At 59.1% G+C, this 19,089-nt stretch overlaps 1 protein-coding gene across 1 annotated transcript in view; it reads right to left on the reverse strand.

Annotated features, from left to right (window-relative positions):
• Positions 1-3,032: 3,032 nt before the first annotated feature.
• The window catches only part of TMEM255B (transmembrane protein 255B), a 30,621-nt gene continuing 14,564 nt past the window's right edge, over positions 3,033-19,089 (reverse strand). Inside the window, exons 4-9 of the mRNA XM_078069946.1 lie at positions 17,123-17,212; positions 10,477-10,557; positions 8,156-8,241; positions 7,084-7,243; positions 4,387-4,530; positions 3,033-3,053 (exon numbers count right to left, since the gene is read on the reverse strand). Coding sequence (XP_077926072.1) covers positions 3,033-3,053; positions 4,387-4,530; positions 7,084-7,243; positions 8,156-8,241; positions 10,477-10,557; positions 17,123-17,212 — 582 coding nt within the window. The remainder of the gene's footprint in view (positions 3,054-4,386; positions 4,531-7,083; positions 7,244-8,155; positions 8,242-10,476; positions 10,558-17,122; positions 17,213-19,089) is intronic.

Genomic DNA, 19,089 nt, shown 5'->3' on the forward strand with positions numbered 1-19,089 from the left:
GGGCTGCATAGGGGAACTGAATCTGTGCGGGTTTTTTCTCACTTAAAGAAACAGACTCCCTGGTTTTCTGCCAGAGGAAGATGGTAACTTTTAGGGTATTTCTTGTCCGTTTTCTCATAATCTTTTCATCCAGGTCTTGTGTTATCATTGTTGCAAATCAGAATGAATGTGCAGGTGGAATGGAATTGACTTTTTTTTAAAGATATTTATTTATTAGAGAGAATGAGAGCAAAAGAGGTCACAGAGGCAGAGGGAGAAGCAGACTGGCCACTGAGGGGGGAGCCCGATGTGGGGCTCGGTCCCGGGACCCTGAGATCATGACCTGAGCTGAAGGCAGACGCTCAACCGACTGAGCCACCCAAGCATCCCTGGAATGGGATTGATTGCTAAGCCTGCTCAGTTAAGGTTAAAGCAGTTACTGATGGTGGCCCATCTTAATAGCCTCAGGAAGCTCTGCTATCCAGTGTCAGGGTGGAAAGCCTTCAACTCTGGATTATTAAGATATGGGGTTTGAGCTTAAGGTTTAAACACAGTAAATAAGTAGTACAGTATTTACTAGAAAAACTGAAGCAAAAATTCCAAGTGAATTCATTTTCTCAACTCATCTGATAAGAGTAGACAGTAACAATTAAGCCATTAACCATTTTCTTGAAGAAGTGTTCTAATTCTAACTGATATTTTACTTATTTCATAGATATTGGAGACCTTTTTTTTTCAGTCATTTTAAATGATTTTTGAAAAATTGTTAAGTGATTATATAAGCCATAAAAACAACTGGTAATGTGAAAATTTAACTCAGTTAATGTAAAAGGTTCAGCGTTCAGCTTATTTCGCTTTGCAAAGATGTGTTGTACCTGAACCATACAAAAGCTCACTTTATCCTGCTGCAATTAAATCTCGAATAAGTCATGATAATTTTTCCACAGGAAAAATAAATTATTCCTGGCTGTTTATTTTTTAAAATAAAAAACTTAAAAGCCTAAATAAATAAATAATTAAATCAAACAGTCCCCTCTGTGAAATACAGTGTGTTTATGAGCTCTGATCTCCCGGTGGTGCTGTGGTCCCTTTGCTCTCCACCTGCCAGGTGTCCAGGGCCCCTGAGAGGCCAGTGCATCTGTTCTCTGGGGCTCCTCCTGGACCCCTCCCCACCAAGGAGGCCAGGGACCCCAGGGCCTTAGCATTCTGAAAGAGGAATTTCCTCATAAGCCGTAGCTGAACCCAAGAATACTGCCCTACTCAGAGTTGTCAGCATGGGCTTCAGAATCCAATGGCTGGGGCTCTACCCACTTCTGTTTCTCCCTTCTGACCATGGGGAACAAACCAAACTTCTAGAGAACATTCTCTCTGGTCTGCTGGGAGCTCCCAGTCTTTACCATGCACGTGTCCACTAGCTCTCCACTGGAAACGAGCAGCTGAGAGACCATGGAGTAAACCACCATGAACCACAGACTAAACCACCACAGACCATGGGGTAAACCACCACAAACCACAGACTAAACCACCTTGAACCATGGACTAAACCACTACAGACCACAGAGTAAACCACCACAGACCATGGAGTAAACCACCATGAACCACAGACTAAACCACCACAGACCACAGAGTAAACCACCATGAACCACAGACTAAACCACCACAGACCACAGAGTAAACCACCATGAACCACAGACTAAACCACCACAGACCACAGAGTAAACCACCATGAACCACAGACTAAACCACCACAGACCACAGAGTAAACCACCACGAACCACAGACTAAACCACCACAGACCACAGACTAAACTACCATGAACCATGAACTAAACTACCACAAACCACAGACTAAACCACCACAGACCACAGACTAAACCACTTTGAACCATGGACTAAACCACCACAGACCACAGAGTAAACCACCACAGACCACAGAGTAAACCACCACAGACCATGGAGTAAACTATCACAGACCACAGAGTAAACCACCACAGACCACAGACGAAACCACCACAGACCATGGACTAAACCACCATGAACTATAGACTAAACCACCACAGACCGCAAAGAAAACTGCTGTGAATCATGAGGAAAACGTCTGGTGGACGGGGCCTCACTGGGACAGCTCTGCTCACACAGGGGCCCCATCAGGAAAGCAGACAAGACACTGCTTGGTTCTAGGATGCAGCCAAACCTCTGCTTCCATCTTTGTTCGCACACATCATGACGCCGAGCCCCTCCTGTGTGTCCTGACCAGGTGACCACTAGGAGCAGGGAAGGTGGGTTCCCTTTAAGGTCTTTCAATGAACGGCTCAAAACAGCCCGCACCTGCTAGCCCCTCCCTGCTATTACTCGGCGGGTACTTTGCTGCCGTGACAGCGCTTCAGGCACTCCCTTTCCCTCTCTGTTGGTCATGGAATCAGAGCATCAGTTCCCCTCTCCCCCCAGGAGACACAGGGAGCCCCCCAGTCAGTCATCTCCTCGAAATCTGATTGTTGGTGTGTATGTCGTTATGACGCTGGTGATAGAGGCCGACGAGGCACAGGGAGGAAAGCCCAGGCTTCCCCCCGGGGGCACAGAAGGAGCATCTGTGTTCGGACAACGGCGGCTGAGGATGGAATGGGGCGGTCCAGCTCGCCCGCCCCACGGCTGACACATGAAGGCCACTACCACGCCCCATGCCCTACAAGGGGCACATCTTCCGAGGAGACGCATCATGACCTGCAAGAGCAGGACGCCTGCCCGGCGCCGCCCGGAGCTTAGGACCCAGACTCAGAAGACCCCCCAGTAGCTGCCCGCCTCCAAGGACCGAGTCAGGCTGGCGCTTGGGGTGCACCCGGTCCTCACAGCCAAGCTTCTGCGAGGCATCAGATGGGAGCAGGCGCCCTGACAGGATTGAGGGCCCAGCGCTTGGGGGCACACACCCCCACCCCGGAGTGGAAGAGTGACAACTGGGCCAATCCAGCCTGCACTCAGGTCCGCGTTTCTGCACTGGGGTTTGTCCCCAAAGTTGGCCCACCAGCCACGGACCCAGCCTCCCTACAGCTGTGGGTCTCACACTCTGAGCTCCGCAAACTAAAGGGATGAGAAACAGAGCAGAACCCTCAGGACACAGGCCACGGTCGAGGAACACGGTCCTCACTGTGGTGGGGACCAAGGGGGATGCCTGGAGGCAGACGTGGGTGATGCTCCAGGGAAGGTGGAGCTGCTGAGTGTCGCTGCCGGGGTGGCAGGGAGGGCTGTGCCCAGTGACGTGCGATGACCTGTCCTCAGGGGTGAGCGCTACGGGGCTTGTGGGCAAACACTCTCATTTCTTGACCCTTGGGGTCATTCCTCCCATGTCACAGAGGCAGAGAAGACACTCTTGAGCCAGGCCTCACCCTCTTGAGGACAGGGTGCTTGGGGGCGCCTCACACCCGTCGACCCCATGGGACCAGGACCTGGTGCCCACTCAGGACCTGCTGAGTGGCTACCTGGCCGACGCTTCCTGGGAAGGGGGAGGCGTCCCTTGCACAGCCTTGCGGAGACTTCGGGTAGACTTCTGGGTCGGGTACCCTCTGAGAATTCGAAGGCCCCACCTACACCAGGTGGCTCAGCCACTAGGCTCATTTTCAAGGTGAGTGGAGACAGCACCAGACCGGGAGGCCTGTGCACACTCAGCTCATGCCCAGCCGGCCCTCCCCTGGCTGGCTGCAGGTGACAGCCTTCCTTCGCATGCTGTGCCCCGTGTCCTGGGCTCCAGAGAGCCTCCCGCACCTGCTCCCAGCCACTCGTGCTGCTGGACGGGGGAGGCCTCTCTGGACCTCACGGACACCCCACGGCAGCAGCCGGGCTGGCGTGTGGGCTCCTCCGAGCTGTATGTGGAGTTGTGCGGAGACAGAGAAGCCAAGCCCAGGACTGGAGGCAAGTACCACCCCGGGAACGAGGTCTCAGCCCCGCCAAACAGCCCCCTCCCCACAAGAGCCCCCAGGCCCGAGTGTCCTACTGGGTTTGCCCTATGAGGCGGCCACTGCTGTGGGTAAGGCTGGAGGGCAAGCTCCCACAGTTCCCCCTAAAGAACTGCTCACAGGCCCCAGGCGGCTGGCCGGGACTCTGAAGGGAACTTCTGCGATACCCTGGCTTGGGTCAGAAAAGGCGCAAGGTCAGGACGACACCAAAGGCCAGGTCGCCAGGGCCACATGGAGCAAAGGAGACCAGAAATGTGGAGGGGCCTGGAGTCGTCTGCCAGGCTTCCCTCACACTGTCCCCAAGACCCTCGCCATGCCGGCTCTGGTACCTTGTAACTGAACTGGGCCCCCCGTTCCCTCCACCTGAGCCCCCATTCGTGTCCCGTCTGACCAGGGCTGTCCTGGGCGACTGCCGCCCACGGCGGGAGTGCACCGGCTCCCCTGGGTGACGCTGGGCCTACCTGGAGAGGCAGAGGGTGAGACGAGCAGGTGGGGAGGGTCGCGGGCGCCGGGCAGAAGCCCGCGTAGGCCAGGACCTGCTGGGCGGGGTTGTAGAGGATCTGAGGCGGAGCGGACGGGCCGTAGGCCAGCTGGGACGGGGGGACCTGTCGCGAGAATGGACACGCGTCGGCCGGCCACCTGGGCTGCAAGCCGACGGCCTGCGGAGCCCTGTCCTCCCGCCACCCTCCTTTGACGCCTCTCGGGCCAGAACTAAACCCCTCAAAGCAGGGCTTATTTTTGTTTTTTATTTTTCTCTTTGTCTCGGGACTCGCCAACGTGCCGGGTTAGGCCAGGATCTCTTTGGTGTTTTGTTTGAAAAAGCAAGAAAACTGCTGGTTCTGTGGTGACTGGGTGGCTCAGTAGGTTAAGCGTCCGTCTCTGGATTTCGGCTCAGGTCATGATCGCGGGGGTGTGGGATCGAGCCCCCCATCAGGCTCCACGCTCAGCAGGAGGTGTGCTTGGGATTGTCTCCCTCTGCCCCTCCCCCCAAAATAAATAAATAAGTCTTAAAACCCCACCACTGGTTCCTGCCCTCCAGGGGCGTCTGTTACGGGGTGTCTCTCAGCCGGGTGTGGCAGTAGGGGGTCTGATGCCCACGTGTGCTGTCCCAGACACCACGGCACAGGGCTGCGCCCCCTGGTCGCAGGGATTTCTGGAGAAGTGCACATAACACCAAAGCACCCAGCCTCTCTGGGCCCCGCTCTTGTGAGCTCACCAAGTGACTCCAGGACTTGGGCCTTCCGCCTGTCGCCCCCAGAGGGGGCTGTGGGCTGGAGTCCTCCCCAGAGGGAGGCTTGGGGGCTTCCAGACTGAGGTGCCTCCCTGCACGGACAGACCTGGATTCCCCCCCCACCGACACCACGGGGCAGGCCCTGCCACGTCGGGGAGGGGCCTCGGTAGCAGAGGGGGAGTATCTGAAAACTCGTGGCTGCCCACTGAAGGTAAGTGGAGGCAGGGTCCTGAGGGGTGGGGATGGGAGGGGACCAGCGGGGGGGCGGGCAGCAAAGGAAGCGGAGAACACACCCACATCTGCCCCCACCAGCACACCCTCGGAGGGAGGGGCTCTGCTAATGCACCGCACCGGGCTGCCTCTGCATACCCCAAGAGCCAACTAAGGACTCTAAGAAAGAACGGGAACCTGGGGGCCCACAACTCGCCTGCCGTGTTCATGACCACCCTGCCGAGCACCTACTGTGTGCGCTGGGCTGAGCTACAAGCTATCCTGGGGGACTAGAGCCATGCACACGGAGGGGCGTGCAGAGCATCTCAAGACCTGAGACCGGATTTGTGGGGGAGCGTCCCTCAGGCTGCATCCCGCGGCCTGGGGGTTGGGCCATGCAGGGCTGGTGGCGGGGTGTTGTGGGCTGGAGAGGGCCCTGCTGGGCCTGACTTTGTGTTTGTGCCATTTTGGGGTTTGGAGGATGAGCAGGGTTGGGGTCTCCCATGAGGGAGCAAAACGTGTCGGCTTGGGCAGCCCCGCTCTGCTGGGGACGCTGGGAGCCCCACCTGGCTCAGGCCTCTCCCTGCACCTGCCCATCTGGCCCTGACTTGCCCGGGCCCAGCCGCATGCCTGAGGACTCGCCGCCCACATTTCTCGAGGTACCTTCCCCACACAGACTGGGTTAAACGCACTGCCACGTTCCCGAGGCCACGCCGCCCCCGGAGACCCTCCTGCAGACCCCAGTCCTCACACTCTGCCTCCCTGCGCCCTCCTCGGGGCAAGCATCTGGTGGCAGCCCTGGGGGCCTAAAGATAATCTTTAAATTATAAAATCCATTAAACTTACAAGACTACTCAGTAGGTGTAAAATTTTAAGGAATAACCTTCCTTCTTTCTTACAGTACCCCAGAGCTTTGACACGGCTCTGTGGCCTTTGCTGACTGGTGGCCCTTCTGGACGTCACTTCATTCTGAACCGTCCAGCAATTTTACTGTGGACTTGGCTCCTAAAATTGGCCAATGACCAAAGTCTCCAGAGCACTCAGGAAGCGCCAGCCCGGACGCCAGTTTGGGTGTGGCCTGTGGGGGCCTGGTGTGCATGTGTGGTCACACTGGCCTTTCCCAACTCAAGTGGGTGCCGTGCGCTCTCCGGAGTCGGCGACCGGCTTCAGGAGGCGTTGTGTGTGCTGCGCGGGAAGTCTAGAACAAGCAGGTACAGGGAGAAGACAGGACAAGGGCGAGCTGCTCCCGGCGCAGACGTACAGAGAGAAGCGGGCGGAGGGCGCTGCCCGCGGGGAGGCTCAACGGGAGCCGCAGCTGGCAGCCCCCGCCTCTGCCGAGCGCCCAGCCCTAAAGCCCCCGTTCACGGGATCACCCCTAATTTGGGCAAATGCGGACTGAAGCCCTGGCTCCAAGACAGGAGGCTCGGGGGTTCCCTGTGCAGCGGGGGTAAGGGGGTGGGGTGAACAGACGGTGGGGAGCAGGTCGGTCGCTCCTCCCGCGTCTCCAGCGGTTTGGGGCAGCCCGCGCCTCAGAGGAACCGCTCGTGTGAACAGCCGGTGAAGGCCTGCCGTGTCGCTAACACCCTGCGGGCTGTCTTCACGAGCCTCTACTCCCCCATTTGTAGGTGAGGATAAGGAGGCCCACCCTGCCCACCCCAGCGGACGTGGGCCCCGAGCCCCGAGCCGTCTGGAGGGCCAGCACCCGGGCCCGACTCACCATGTCCTTGAAGGCCCCCAGGACAGCTGCCGTGAGGATGCCCAGGAGCACGCCCAGCACGTTCAGCACTGCCGAGGCCCAGAGCAGCCGATAGAGGTGAAGCACGTCCTGGCAGCCACGCACGCCCACGAACTCATAGTAGGTGAGCGGGGGCTCCGTGCTGCCCGAGGAGAGGCAACTGTCACCCACGACCGCAAGGGGGTGACAGGCCAGCCAGGCAGGGCGCAGCGTGCGGGCGCTCGAGCCCGTGCACCGAATCCGGCGAGCTGTGGTCTCTGCTGTGAAGACCCCGCGGGCCTTGTTGGTGTGGGGGAGGCCACCCCCCGGGAACCAGCCCAGATGCACCCTGGGGCCGTGGGGGCGAGGCTGTCCACAGGGCGTCTGGAAATCCCTCTGGGGAAAGAGCCCAGGCCTCTGAGCAGGAAGGACCACCCAGACCCGCTCCCCAAACCCAGACCCAGGCAGAAGGGTGATGACTGAGTCCCCTCAGAGCAAGCAGGACTCGTGGCTGAGCCATGAACACGGGAGGGCGAGCCCCCTCATCCCGGCCTTCCCAACACGGGCCTGTGGGGCTCTGTGCACGGGGGTCGCGGCGGGGGGCCGGCAGCCGTGACGCACACGCATGCTGCTTCTCCCGTCTGGGCTTGGAAGTGGGATGGAGCTCTTGTTTGGGGGAGGCCCCACAGCGCTGTGAGGCTGCCCGCAGCCTGGGCAGGTCCTCCCAGCCCGTGTCAGAGAAGCCAGCCCTCCGCTGTCCACAGAGGACGGGAGAGGAGCATTCCAGAGCCGGCCAGGGCGCCGTGTTCTCAGCAGCCAGCCAGGCCAGGGGAAGGGAGCCCCGCCGCCGCCGCCCCAGCCAGGCCCCAGCCAACCCGGGAGACGTCCCTGAGAAACCGGACGCTCACATCCAGCTCACGGCTTCTACAGAGCCACGACGAGGGGCCGGAGGCCACGGCCTCCCCCATCCCGCACCACCTCACCGAGCCTGGGTCTCTCCCCGCACCCCTTCCTCACAGGGGAGGCGGCGGCGTGCGGGCCCAGGGCCGGGGCCGGGAGCAGGGGCCGCCCTCACCTCCAGCAGCTGTAGAGCTCACAACAGTAGCAGGTGCTGCTCTTCACCTTCAGCTGACACGGGCCACTCGAGGGGTGGCAGGTGACCTGCACGCAGAGAGACCTTGTCCCAGTGGGCAGGGCTGCCGCCCCGGGAGCCACGACCGGCCACGGCGCACAGGGCAGTCAGGCAGCTCCTCTTGCTGAGCCTTGTCTCCCAAACTGCCCTTGCCCCACCCATTCCAGGTGTAGTGGTTTTGCGGGGTGGCAGGGCTCTCCCTGCTGGAGGGCTTCAAGGGCCCTGCTTGGCCAAGCCAGGGGCTCCAGGCAGCCATTGTTCGGTGGACAAGGAGAAGGAGAGGGTTCCAGGCGCCGAGCCTGCAGGCAGGGACAGCTCCAGGAGGGGACAGGTGGGACAGCTCCCAGGAGGGGACAGGTGGGGATGCCTCCAGGAGGGGACAGGTGGGACAGCTCCAGGAGGGGACAGGTGGGACAGCTCCAGGAGGGGACAGGTGGGGATGCCTCCAGGAGGGGACAGGTGGGACAGCTCCAGGAGGGGACAGGTGGGACAGCTCCAGGAGGGGACAGGTGGGGATGCCTCCAGGAGGGGACAGGTGGGAATCCTTCAGGTGAGACCTCTTCCTGCCCACAGGTAGAACAGCTCCCGATCTGGCCAAGCCAGCCTTGGGTAAGCAACATGGAGGCTTCCCTTTGGGTGCCTGCCATAATGGCGCTGTAAATGGTTGGGAGATTTTGATGTTAAAAGAGCAAGATTGGAGCAAAAACACGCTCCTTCCTCCTTCCCCCAGCGCTTTTCAACATGTGGCATGAGCCATACAGCCCGTGTTTGGGAAGTAAGTGAGGCAGAGACCACCGAAATTCAGAGGGGAGACAGTGGCCTCTGGGGAGGAGAAGAAGCTTCTGAGGTAGGATGGTGCGCCAAGTGAGGGGCAGGGTGCGGGCTCATCTGGCCTGGGACAGGTGAAGGAGCAGGGCCAGACCCCAGAGGTGCTCAGAGCGTCCCAGGGCCCCAGCCCCTCCTTGGCCACACCTCCAGAACCACTGGACATGGAGCCTTCCTTCCAAGGTCCTGTGGTTACAGGCCTTTGGGTGCTCTGGTGTGCGTGAGCACCTGCAAATGGTAAGGGAAGTGTCCAGACCAGCAGGCCAGCAGGGGGCAAGCTGGGGGCCCCGGGGGGGGGGGCTGGAGGCTGAGGGGGCAGGGGGACAGGGCAGTGGAGGGAGTTGCACGGGCAGCACGTGGCTCCCGGGAAGTGTGCCACCACAGGGGACAGCGGCTTAGAGCTGGTCAGCCAGTGAGAGGCCTCCAGCCCGGCCCTGCCCACTGCCCGTTTTGCAAAGCTCTGTATGGCCACGCCCCTCTGCTTACACCTTGCCCACGGTCATCCTCACACCGGAGAGACAGGGTTGAGTAGCTGGGACAGAGACCGTCTGGAATATTACTGACCCTTTACAGGGAAGGCTGCTGGCCATGCCTTAGAGCATTTCAGATCCTGTGTCCACTGAATCAACAAGCTGGGGGGCGGGGGCATCAGAATTAGCTCAAGCTCCTGGGCCGGTTCCAAGAGACAGACGGTTGGGAACGAGGAGGGCGCCAGGGCAGCCCCAGGTCATGTAGGCCTGTCCCCAGAAGGCCTGACAGATGGGGGTCAGGACGGGGTCCTGCTCCTCGGTGAGCCCAGGAGCAGAGGTGAACAGTTGGCCATCAAGTGACCATACATCAGTGTGGGCAGGAAGGGCGGACGGCAGGAGGGTCTGTGGTGACTGGGTGGTGGGGGTGTGCAGGGAGGGCCCGGACAGCCCCGTGACGCCCTCTGACAGGAGAGTCCTCGGGATCCCCCCCCCACGCCGGGCAAAAGGCCAGGAGGGCTGGGGGCAGCCTTTGGAGACGGATGCCGCCCCCTGGACGGGACAGCAGGGAGCCCCAGGCCCTGAGGTTCACGGAGCGCCCGCAAGCCACGTTGGGGGTGAGCCCCGGTGTCTGCTCCCGGTGCCCGGCTCATGCACGCTTGTACAGTGGGGAGGCCGTGATTAGTCAGGCTGACACATTTATGCAGAGCTGGGGTAGGACGGCCCGCCCGAGCGGAAGTGGCCCCGGAACGGCGGGCGAGCTTGTTGGGTGAACGGCACGGCGGGCTGTGCAGTGAGCCGGCCGCACCCGCCCCGCGGGGGGCTGCAGGACCGCTGTGGGTCCATGGGGCGCCGTGCATCCTGCGGGTCAGGAAGCCAGAAGCAAAGCACTCAGCTTCTGAGGGGGCACAGGGAGCCTGCGGGGCCCGGGTTAGCGGAGTGAAGCCTCCCACACCACCGTGCCCCGCGTACCTCCGTCTCGTGGGCGTCGTGCACGTACCCCACCTCGCTGGCGAGAAACTGGCATCTTCCTGCGGTGAGGGGCCTGGGCTCCTAGGCACAGAGACACACGCGGAATGCGGCCGTTCAGTCCCCCGGTCAGGAGGGCCCGGCCTCTGAGCCCAGGGACGGGCCCCAAAGCCAACTGGAGTCTGCGGAGGCGGGCACGGATCAGGAGACACCAGGGCTCCCTCCAGGGCAGCTGGGCCCGGAGAGCAGGACCTGCCCTGCAGGCGGCAGACGCGTTCCTCCGCCCTCCACCCGCATCACGACACATGTTCTACTAGGAAGGGAGAGAAAAGGACTCCGCATTAATTCATTTACCCAGCCCATCTCCACCTGGTCACCTAGTCATTCACCTCTGCACCCCGCCCTCCCTCCCTCCCTCCACCCCTCCACCCCTCCCTTCCTCCCTCCCTCCACCCCTCCACCCCTCCCTCCATCCCTCCCTCCCTCCACCCCTCTCTTCCTCCCTCCCTCCACCCCTCCACCCCTCCCTCCATCCCTCCCTCCCTCCACCCCTCTCTTCCTCCCTCCCTCCACCCCTCCACCCCTCCCTCCATCCCTCCATCCCTCCCTCCCTCCACCGCTCCACCCCCCTCCATACCTCCCCCTTCCTCTCCTCTCCCTCCACCCTCTCTCCACCCCTCCCTCCCCCCTTCATCTCTTCCCCCCTCCTTCCACCCCTCCACCCCTCCACCCCTCCCTTCCTCCCTCCACCCCTCCTTCCCTCCACCCCTCCACTCCTCCACCCTTCCCTCCACCCCTCCCTCCCTCCCTTCCTCCCTCCATCCCTCCACCCCTCCCTCCTTCCACCCCTCTCTCCATCCCTCCCTTCCTCCCTCCCTCCCTACAGCCGTCCACCCACCAACCACTCAACATACATCCACCACCTATGGCCCTATTCAATTTTCCCTCCAAGTCTGTGCCCAGCATCCAGGGATCATCGCAGTGCCAGACAGGAAAGTACCCAGGTTAGAACAGTGCCCGCCCCTAGGGGACACAGCAATAACAAGGAGTATTTATTTCTCCGTTAGTCATATTTCTCAGAGCACTCCCAGCTCTGACCTAAGAAGAGCATAGGAAACCACCCATGACCACACCTTCCGGATGAAGCCCAGGGGACGGAGCTGAGCAGCCGCGTGGGTCTACCTTCCCTCAGGAGACGGGTGAGGATGGATGGAGGACAGACAACAGGGCTGTGCAGGGCCGGGGGCTGGGGGACTGGTGCCACCGCTGTGCAGGCGCCCTGGGGCCCCGCGGTGACCACCCCTGAGCCCTCGCCAGACACCCGCTGACTCCGCTCTGACCCTCCCTCCCTTGGGGGTGTCATCCCTACAAGGCCCTGTTCTAGCAGCTCCAGCTCAGCGTCCCACCCGGTCCCGGGCGCTGGTGGCACCGTGTGACAGATGGCAGCATCCTGCCGATGATGAGGTTCCCGTCCTGCTGGATCGGCGCCCTTCCTCACGCCGATAACCACGTGGCAACACCCTTTCTGACTTCGCAGCCTTCCTGGAAGGGTCCAGATGCACGGGTCACCCTGTCCTGGGCTGAGTCCAGCCCCACGGGAGCACCGGCCACCTGGTCTGGGACATCTTGCCACTATTCTGCTCCAGTCTTCTGGCCAGTGTACCACATGCCAAGGGCAGGGCGGCCTGAACCACGGACACCTGTTCCCACAACCCTAGCAGCGGCCCGAGACCAGGGCGCCGGCCTCTTCCTGCCTTTCCTCCCACGGCGGACAGTGGGCTCTGGTCTCTGTCCAGACACTAATCCCACCCCATCTGACCCTGATCACCTCCCAGTGGCTGGCCCTCCTCCTGTTGCCACCGCACGGCTGTCTGGCCGCCATACACGTGTTCTGGGGACACAGACATTCAGCCGGCTGGGCGCCACCTTCAATCAGACACAAAGAATTGGTGTAAGACTTGGACTTTTCAGTAAGTCCTCTTCCTAACACAAAAGCACTGGTGACTTGGTTTCATTTTCTGTCTGATCTTCAGTGTCCAATCAGGATGAAATAATTCTTACTAGTTTGAATTAAATAAAACTGTGACCTATGTGAGTCCCACCTATCACACAAACTTGGTTTTTGAATGTATGATGTCCTTAGAGATTGTGTTTCTCGGGGGATAACCCTCATCTCTGCAGGGGCTGGAGAGAGCCCAGAGTCTGGTCTAACCATTCTAGTCTAAGAATATGGGCAGTGGTGTGCAGAAAGACCATTGACACGGTTTTTATTTCTTAACCGTTCCACCTAGATTAACATTAAGACACCACACTTATTAATATCAGATCTAAGTCACTAAAGCTCAGTTGAAACCCTGTGTGTCTCCTGCAGGGGTCAGCCCCCTATAGCCCTTGGGCCGCGTCTGGCCCACAGCTTGATTTTGTAAATAAAGTTTTATTGGCATGCTCATTTGTCCACATATGGTCTGTGGCTGCTTTTGTGTTGCGGCGGCGGCACTAAGTAGCCGTGGCCAAGGCCACGTGGCCACAGGCCTAATGTGCTGACCCTGACCCTTTCCAGAGAGGTCCGCTGCCCCTGGCCTGTTGCACAGGGGGAAGGCAGCTGTGAATGAGGAACCGGGGCCACCGGGAGGAAGAAGACACCGTGCCCCCGCCGTCAGTGCAGTGTGTTGAGTCCCAGCCACGAAGCTGTTCTGCTAGCACAAGTCCGTCCTGACCCCATTATTTCCCGTGTCTCCTGTGATAAACCAGAACCACGAGTCCCGCAGACGATCCGCCAGAAGGCCCCGCTGGGTAGAAATCAGTGATTCCTGACAGATGTCCTGACGACCTTCCGAGTCCCAGGGACCGGCGTTCCGCTTCGCGAGGCACCCGCCAGTTTGGAACGAGGGAGTCCTAGCGGGCAACATTCGCGCCTCGCCTGCAAACCAGTCAACAGAACCCAGTCGTCCGAGAAAGGGGACAGGTGCCGAGGGAGCGCATGCCTTCCCTTGTTGCTCCCGCATGCAGCATGGAGGAGACCTCCCGCTTCAAAACAAGTGGTTTTGAAGGAAATTTCTCTGCGACGTGTCTGAGTGGGAGGAGAGACAGGCAAACACCCACGCACAGGGCAGACCTCAAGACCGGGGTTCCCAAGGCTGCCTGCCCGACCCAAGCCCCCTGGCATCTGCTGGGCAGGCAGGGCGAGGGCTGTCGGCAGCCGGGAGAGAGGAGCCTGGAGTGCAGACTGTGAGCGGCAAGCGTGCAAGCGACTGAAGGCCCGAGGCTGGGACCGACCCGGGAGGGGAGCCGACGCCCGGCGGGCACTGGTGCGGTCCTCGAGACCCCGCCACATTGTCACCGTTCCTAGGTGCTGTGGGCACAGGAAGGGGTGTCCACCCTGCAGGCCCAGTGGTCCGGAGGCCACCGGCCCGAGCTCTGCGGGCCTGGGTGCAGCTGGGCCTCAGTGCCGTGCCCGGCACCACATCCTGGGGCCTGTGTTCCCCACATCCTGGTGTCCCCACATTTTGTCTCCCAGTTGTTGGCATCTTAAAATCATAATTTTGGGAGGTGCTAAAAGCCGGTGACAAGTTTGTGGGAAAGAGCCTTTGGTCAATTGATTTTATCGTCTGTTGGACAATCACGGCCGGCCCCCGAGTCCGGTTGCCCACGTTCACCTGGAAACTCAGCTCCTTCGGACCCACGTCCGTGTCTTCCCCGACGCACATGCCCTGTGCAGGGAGGACGGGCCAGCCCCGCAGACAACGGCCACGTGCAGCCGGAGCAAAGCAGAAAACCAAGCCGAAGACTAAAGGAAAGTGCAAGGGTGTGAGGAGTGGGCCGTGCGGCGGGCTCAGCAAGCACCCTCGGTGTCTGGGGGAGCCTGAGCTCTCCGGAGGCAGCGATCCCCCCGGGGCTGGGCCAACTGCCCCTGCAGCACTCACTTCGAACCCCTGACCGGGGAGAGTGAAGCCGTGCACTTGGTCCTCGCATTTTAAAACTTTTATCTGGAAATAATTTCAAACTTAGAGAAAAGTGGAAAGAATGGGTTACTATAAGGCAAACCCGGATTAGCCTAAGATTAACACTGGGTGCCGGCACTTTTTTTTTTTAAGATTTTATTTATTTTTTTGACAGAGAGAGAGCACAAGTAGGCAGAGAGGCAGGCAGAGGAAGAGAGAGAAGCAGGCTCCCCGCTGAGCAGGGAGCCCGACGTGGGGCTCGATCCCAGGACCCCGGGATCATGACCTGAGCCGAAGGCAGACGCTTAACTGAGCCACCCAGGCGCCCCTTGCACTTTTTAAAGACCTAAGAAGCATTCAAGTTTACGCAGGGCACGTTGGAGCCTCATGAAGTTCTGACGGCTTTGCCCTCTCAGGACAGAGAAGGGGCACCAGGTCGGGACCACTGTGGAAGGATGCACAGACAATGGGGCCAGGCCCCTGCTCCCCCCATTGATTCCACCCCCAGGGGGCGGGGCCTCATGCACAGTCCCTGAGCTGGGAACCCAGAGCACTCTCCCTCAGCTCCCTTCCAGACAAACAAGGAAAGTTGCATCAGGGCCCTGCACCTTGGCCCCCTCACCATGCTCCCCCAGCCCCTTCCTCTCCCAGGTCACCAGCCAGGCAGAACCTGGGGCCGAGTGAAGATGCCCATCTTCAAACACCATGTCACCACTTTTCAGGAAAACCCAGCTATTGCTGGCTCTGTAGTTAATAGAGGAAAAAAGATGGGTCTCGTGAAGCCTTCTGCCCAGACTCTGTCTGTGGGTTCCCAAAAGTCCACATCTCATTTCAACTAAAAGAACAGGGTCTGCCCAGGAAAGGGTGGTCTTCCTTGATTTGGCAGCCCCTAAAAGGCACACGTGACTCTAGGTCATCCTCAACCACACCCTGGGAGAGGAGCATCACCCCATTGCAAGTAGGAAACCGGCCCAAGCTCACAGTTTGCTCCTGCGCTTCTCGGACTGAAAAGCCTGCACCTTTTTATCCACCTCCCCCCACCTCCAGGGGCTTTGCTTGGCCCTGGGGACCCCGGGCAGCACCCCACTCTTGGTACCAATTTCTTAGTCCATGCGGGTTGCTGCCACAAAGATACCGTAAGTTGGGGTCAGTGAGCAACAGACATCGGCTCCTCATGGTCTGGCAGCTGGGAGTCCAAGGTCAGGGGGCGCCAGATCCAGCGTCTGGTGGGAACCCACCTCCGGGTTCAGGGACAGCGTGGGCTCGCCCACGAGGAGGAGGACATCCCTTCACAGAGGCCCCACCTCGTGATCTCCTGAAGCCTGCACCCAGTCACCGTCGCCTTGGGGACTAGGTTTCCACATGAGCATTTGTGGGGACAGAGCTCTCCGTGGGCGGCACAAGCCTGACGCCGTTGCTGAGCGGCGTGCTTGCGGGCGAGCTCGGAGGCCTCGGGGCAGCAGGAACGCGATGTCCGTCTGCTGCCCGCCCAGCGCGCCTCAGGCTGTAGACGTCTGTCGCGGCGTCTCAGGTCCTTTAGCAGGACAGGACACTGGGAAGGTTGACACAGCTCGCGCAGCGGACGGCAGAGGCCGAGCCGGCACCAGCCCCGCCGGCTCCTGTGTCCGGCATCCAAGGTCAAAGCAGCCATACATGACGGGCGTCTGGTTTCAGAGGAAATGTGGGCCAAGGGCAGGTCAGCTTGAAACAAAAGCCATTTCCTGACATTGTAGCAAAGCTTTTCTAAATATACAAAAAGGTTTAAAAACTATCCTACCTAATTTGACAATGGATGCCTGGTCGCCTTGACCGATTTTAGCAGACTTTAGTATTTTTATGCTCATCATCCTCATTGCTCTGATTTCTCTTTCACTTGGAACCTGCTTGTCGCAGACAAAACCAGCCAGCGCCCTGAGCCGTGGCCGCGGTTCCACAGCGAGCCCCTGGTGCGGCTCTGCCGTGAGGGACCCTGACGGACGCTTCACGCCGTGAGATCAACGGAGGTAAAGGGTCTCACAACCACAGCATCAGGAGAAAACTCTCTCAAGACACGAATTTGAACTAAGTGCTCGGGCAGAGGTTTCAGAGCTAAGATAGAGGAAAGTCACGTAGGAAGTTGAAAATTTGGATTCCGACTGAGATGCCGATGCTGGTGCGTGTCAGTGTGTACGTGTGCACGCGTGTGTGTGCACGCATGTGTGTGCCTGCGTGTCGGTACACACGCATGCACACGAGTGTGTGCGTGCATGTATGTGCATGTGTGCACGTGAGTGTGTTCACATGCACATGAGTATGTGTGTATGTGAGTGTGCTTAGCGTGTGCGTGTGCATGCAGATGAGTGTGCGTGTGCGAGTATACGCATGTGAGTGTGCACAGATGTGCATGCACGTGAGTGTGTGTATGCCCCATATGCATGTGACACACACAAGTGCGTGAGTGTACTGCGTGTGCATGTGAATTGTATGCATGTGACTGTGTGTGTGTGCACGTGAGTGTCCTCCTGTCCGTGCATGTACACACTTGTGCATGGGTGTGCACTTGTGCGGCTCAGTTTTGCAGGGAATGAGGAAAAGCCAGAGAAGGACAAACAAGTGGAGAAAGGAACCAAGAAGGTCAGTGAGCTGAATTCTGCAAAATGAAATTTTGTTTTTGTAGATGTTTTTAAACCTCCACCACCAATGGAGAACAAAATGTAGAAGGAACTCACTATGTGCCGAGCCGCAAACACGCCGTCCACAACGGCGCAGCAGAAGGCCGCCACCACACCGAAGCTGATGAACACGATGGCCGCGACCAGCTGGGGCAGAGGGTAGAGAAGTGAGTGGGCATTATGCGCTCCCAACAACCGTTCTTCAAGTACAAACCGTCCAAAGCCCCGCTTGCTACCCGGGCTCGCAGCCTCTCCCGCCCCCACCCCACCCCGACTCAGCAGACTCAGGCGGGCTGCGTTCTTGTTGGTTCTTCCACAGGGCAGACGGGGAGCTTCTGGCTCCTGGGTCCCCCGCGTGCCCCTCATGAATAAGCGGATTATTAAACGGTCTGCAATTTCTTGCTATTGCAAACTCTGCGACAAAGACCCTACATATGTTCTGTGTACAAATCTGGGTTTTCTGTGTGGGAATCTCAGCAGGACAGACCCTGGAGCCCAAAAGACCCCACACATTCAGACAGGACACATTTGGGTCTCTGCACCTTAGCATCAGAGAAGTGCCACATTGTCCCGTAGAGAGGCTTTGCCAGTTTTTACTCCAACTGTCTAGCAGCGCCCGTCTCCTTATACCCAAAAGACACTTCCTATTATTAATTGTTTAGATGCTGCCATCTGATGGGCAAAAAGGCTCATCAGTATTTCCAGTTGCATTTCTATTAAGAACCTTTCCTTGGATTTGTTGGACATTTCTTTAAATTTTTAAAACTTTTTTTGTGAAATAATTTTAAATGTACCAAAACAAGTAGCAAAAGTAGTACGAAGAATTCCCCTATGTCATCCGCTGAGGTTCCCCGAGTATTAACATCAGAACCACAGCCACAACCTCTAACCCGTAATCCCTCCAGCGGCAAGAACCCACTCGCGTGACCCACAGCGTGTGTGTTTGTTCACTGGGTCCGGGACTCTGCATAAAGCGGCTCGGAACAGCAGGCTGTAAGCAGGACACGGTGTTTGTGAGCAGCTCTCTGGGTCTCCAGCCTTGGAAGTGTGCTCCAGACTGTTCTCCCAGGTTGTTCAGGTTGGTTTTCCACGTGTGCGAGCTGCTTCTGTCAGCAGCCAGGCTCACTGGCTGCTTTTCCGAGGGGCCCGCTCCCTCTCCATGCTTGTTAACCTGGACTACTTATTTGTTCAACAAAGCACAGGGAGCCGGTATGAAATGCCACCAGCTTGACACCCAGGGGCCAGAGTGGGGCGGGAGCGCCACTCCGACCCCGAGGAGCTGGGGAGGGGGCCGGCTCGCCCTGGACCCCAGCCCTGCCAGTGCCCAGTGGAAACTGTCCCCTGACTTCACAAGCAGGGGCTTTGCCCAAGTCCCTGGGGGTCTGTGAACTGGTGACTGTCTTGTCCTCAGTTTCCCCCTCTGGAGGCAGAGGTGCTGGCCCTGACTCATTCTTGCATTGAATGGATGGTTCCAGAGCGCCTCCCTGGAGCCTGCCTCTCTGGGGCCACGGGCCCATGTGACAAAGCCGACAGAGGTCCTCGGCTCTTCCCCAGGGTCGGACACTCCTGACATTGGATGACGAATTGACTGAAAGAAAGTCTGAGGCCCCGGGGGGTGGGGTGCGTGTGTGGAAAGCACCGCCCGTTGTTCATCCAAACAACAAAGAACAATTATCCTGTGGCCCGTGGCAGCTCCCAAACCAACTGTTCTGCAAACAGCTCTGGCCCGTTGACTCCATCACAACAAGACTGTCCGCACGTGGGAGGGGAGCCCTGCCCAGCAGGCGCCCATGGGGGGCCGTGGCCCCGGGCGGCGCTGCCCGCCCAGCGCACTGACCGTGGAGGTGGCCAAAGGCCAAAGCGCCTCCTTCATTCTGGTCGGGATGGAGAAGCCACATGGCTCCTTCCTTCTGCGCACAAGGAAAGGACAGGGATGGGGAGTCTCGGGAGTGTCATCTGCAGAAATTACACGGCACCAAACTTCCCTGCGTTTGTATCGCTGTTGTGAAAAAATGCATTAAAAC

The sequence above is a fragment of the Halichoerus grypus genome, chromosome 4, assembly GCF_964656455.1.
Source record: "Halichoerus grypus chromosome 4, mHalGry1.hap1.1, whole genome shotgun sequence".
Taxonomy (NCBI): Eukaryota; Metazoa; Chordata; class Mammalia; order Carnivora; family Phocidae; genus Halichoerus; species Halichoerus grypus.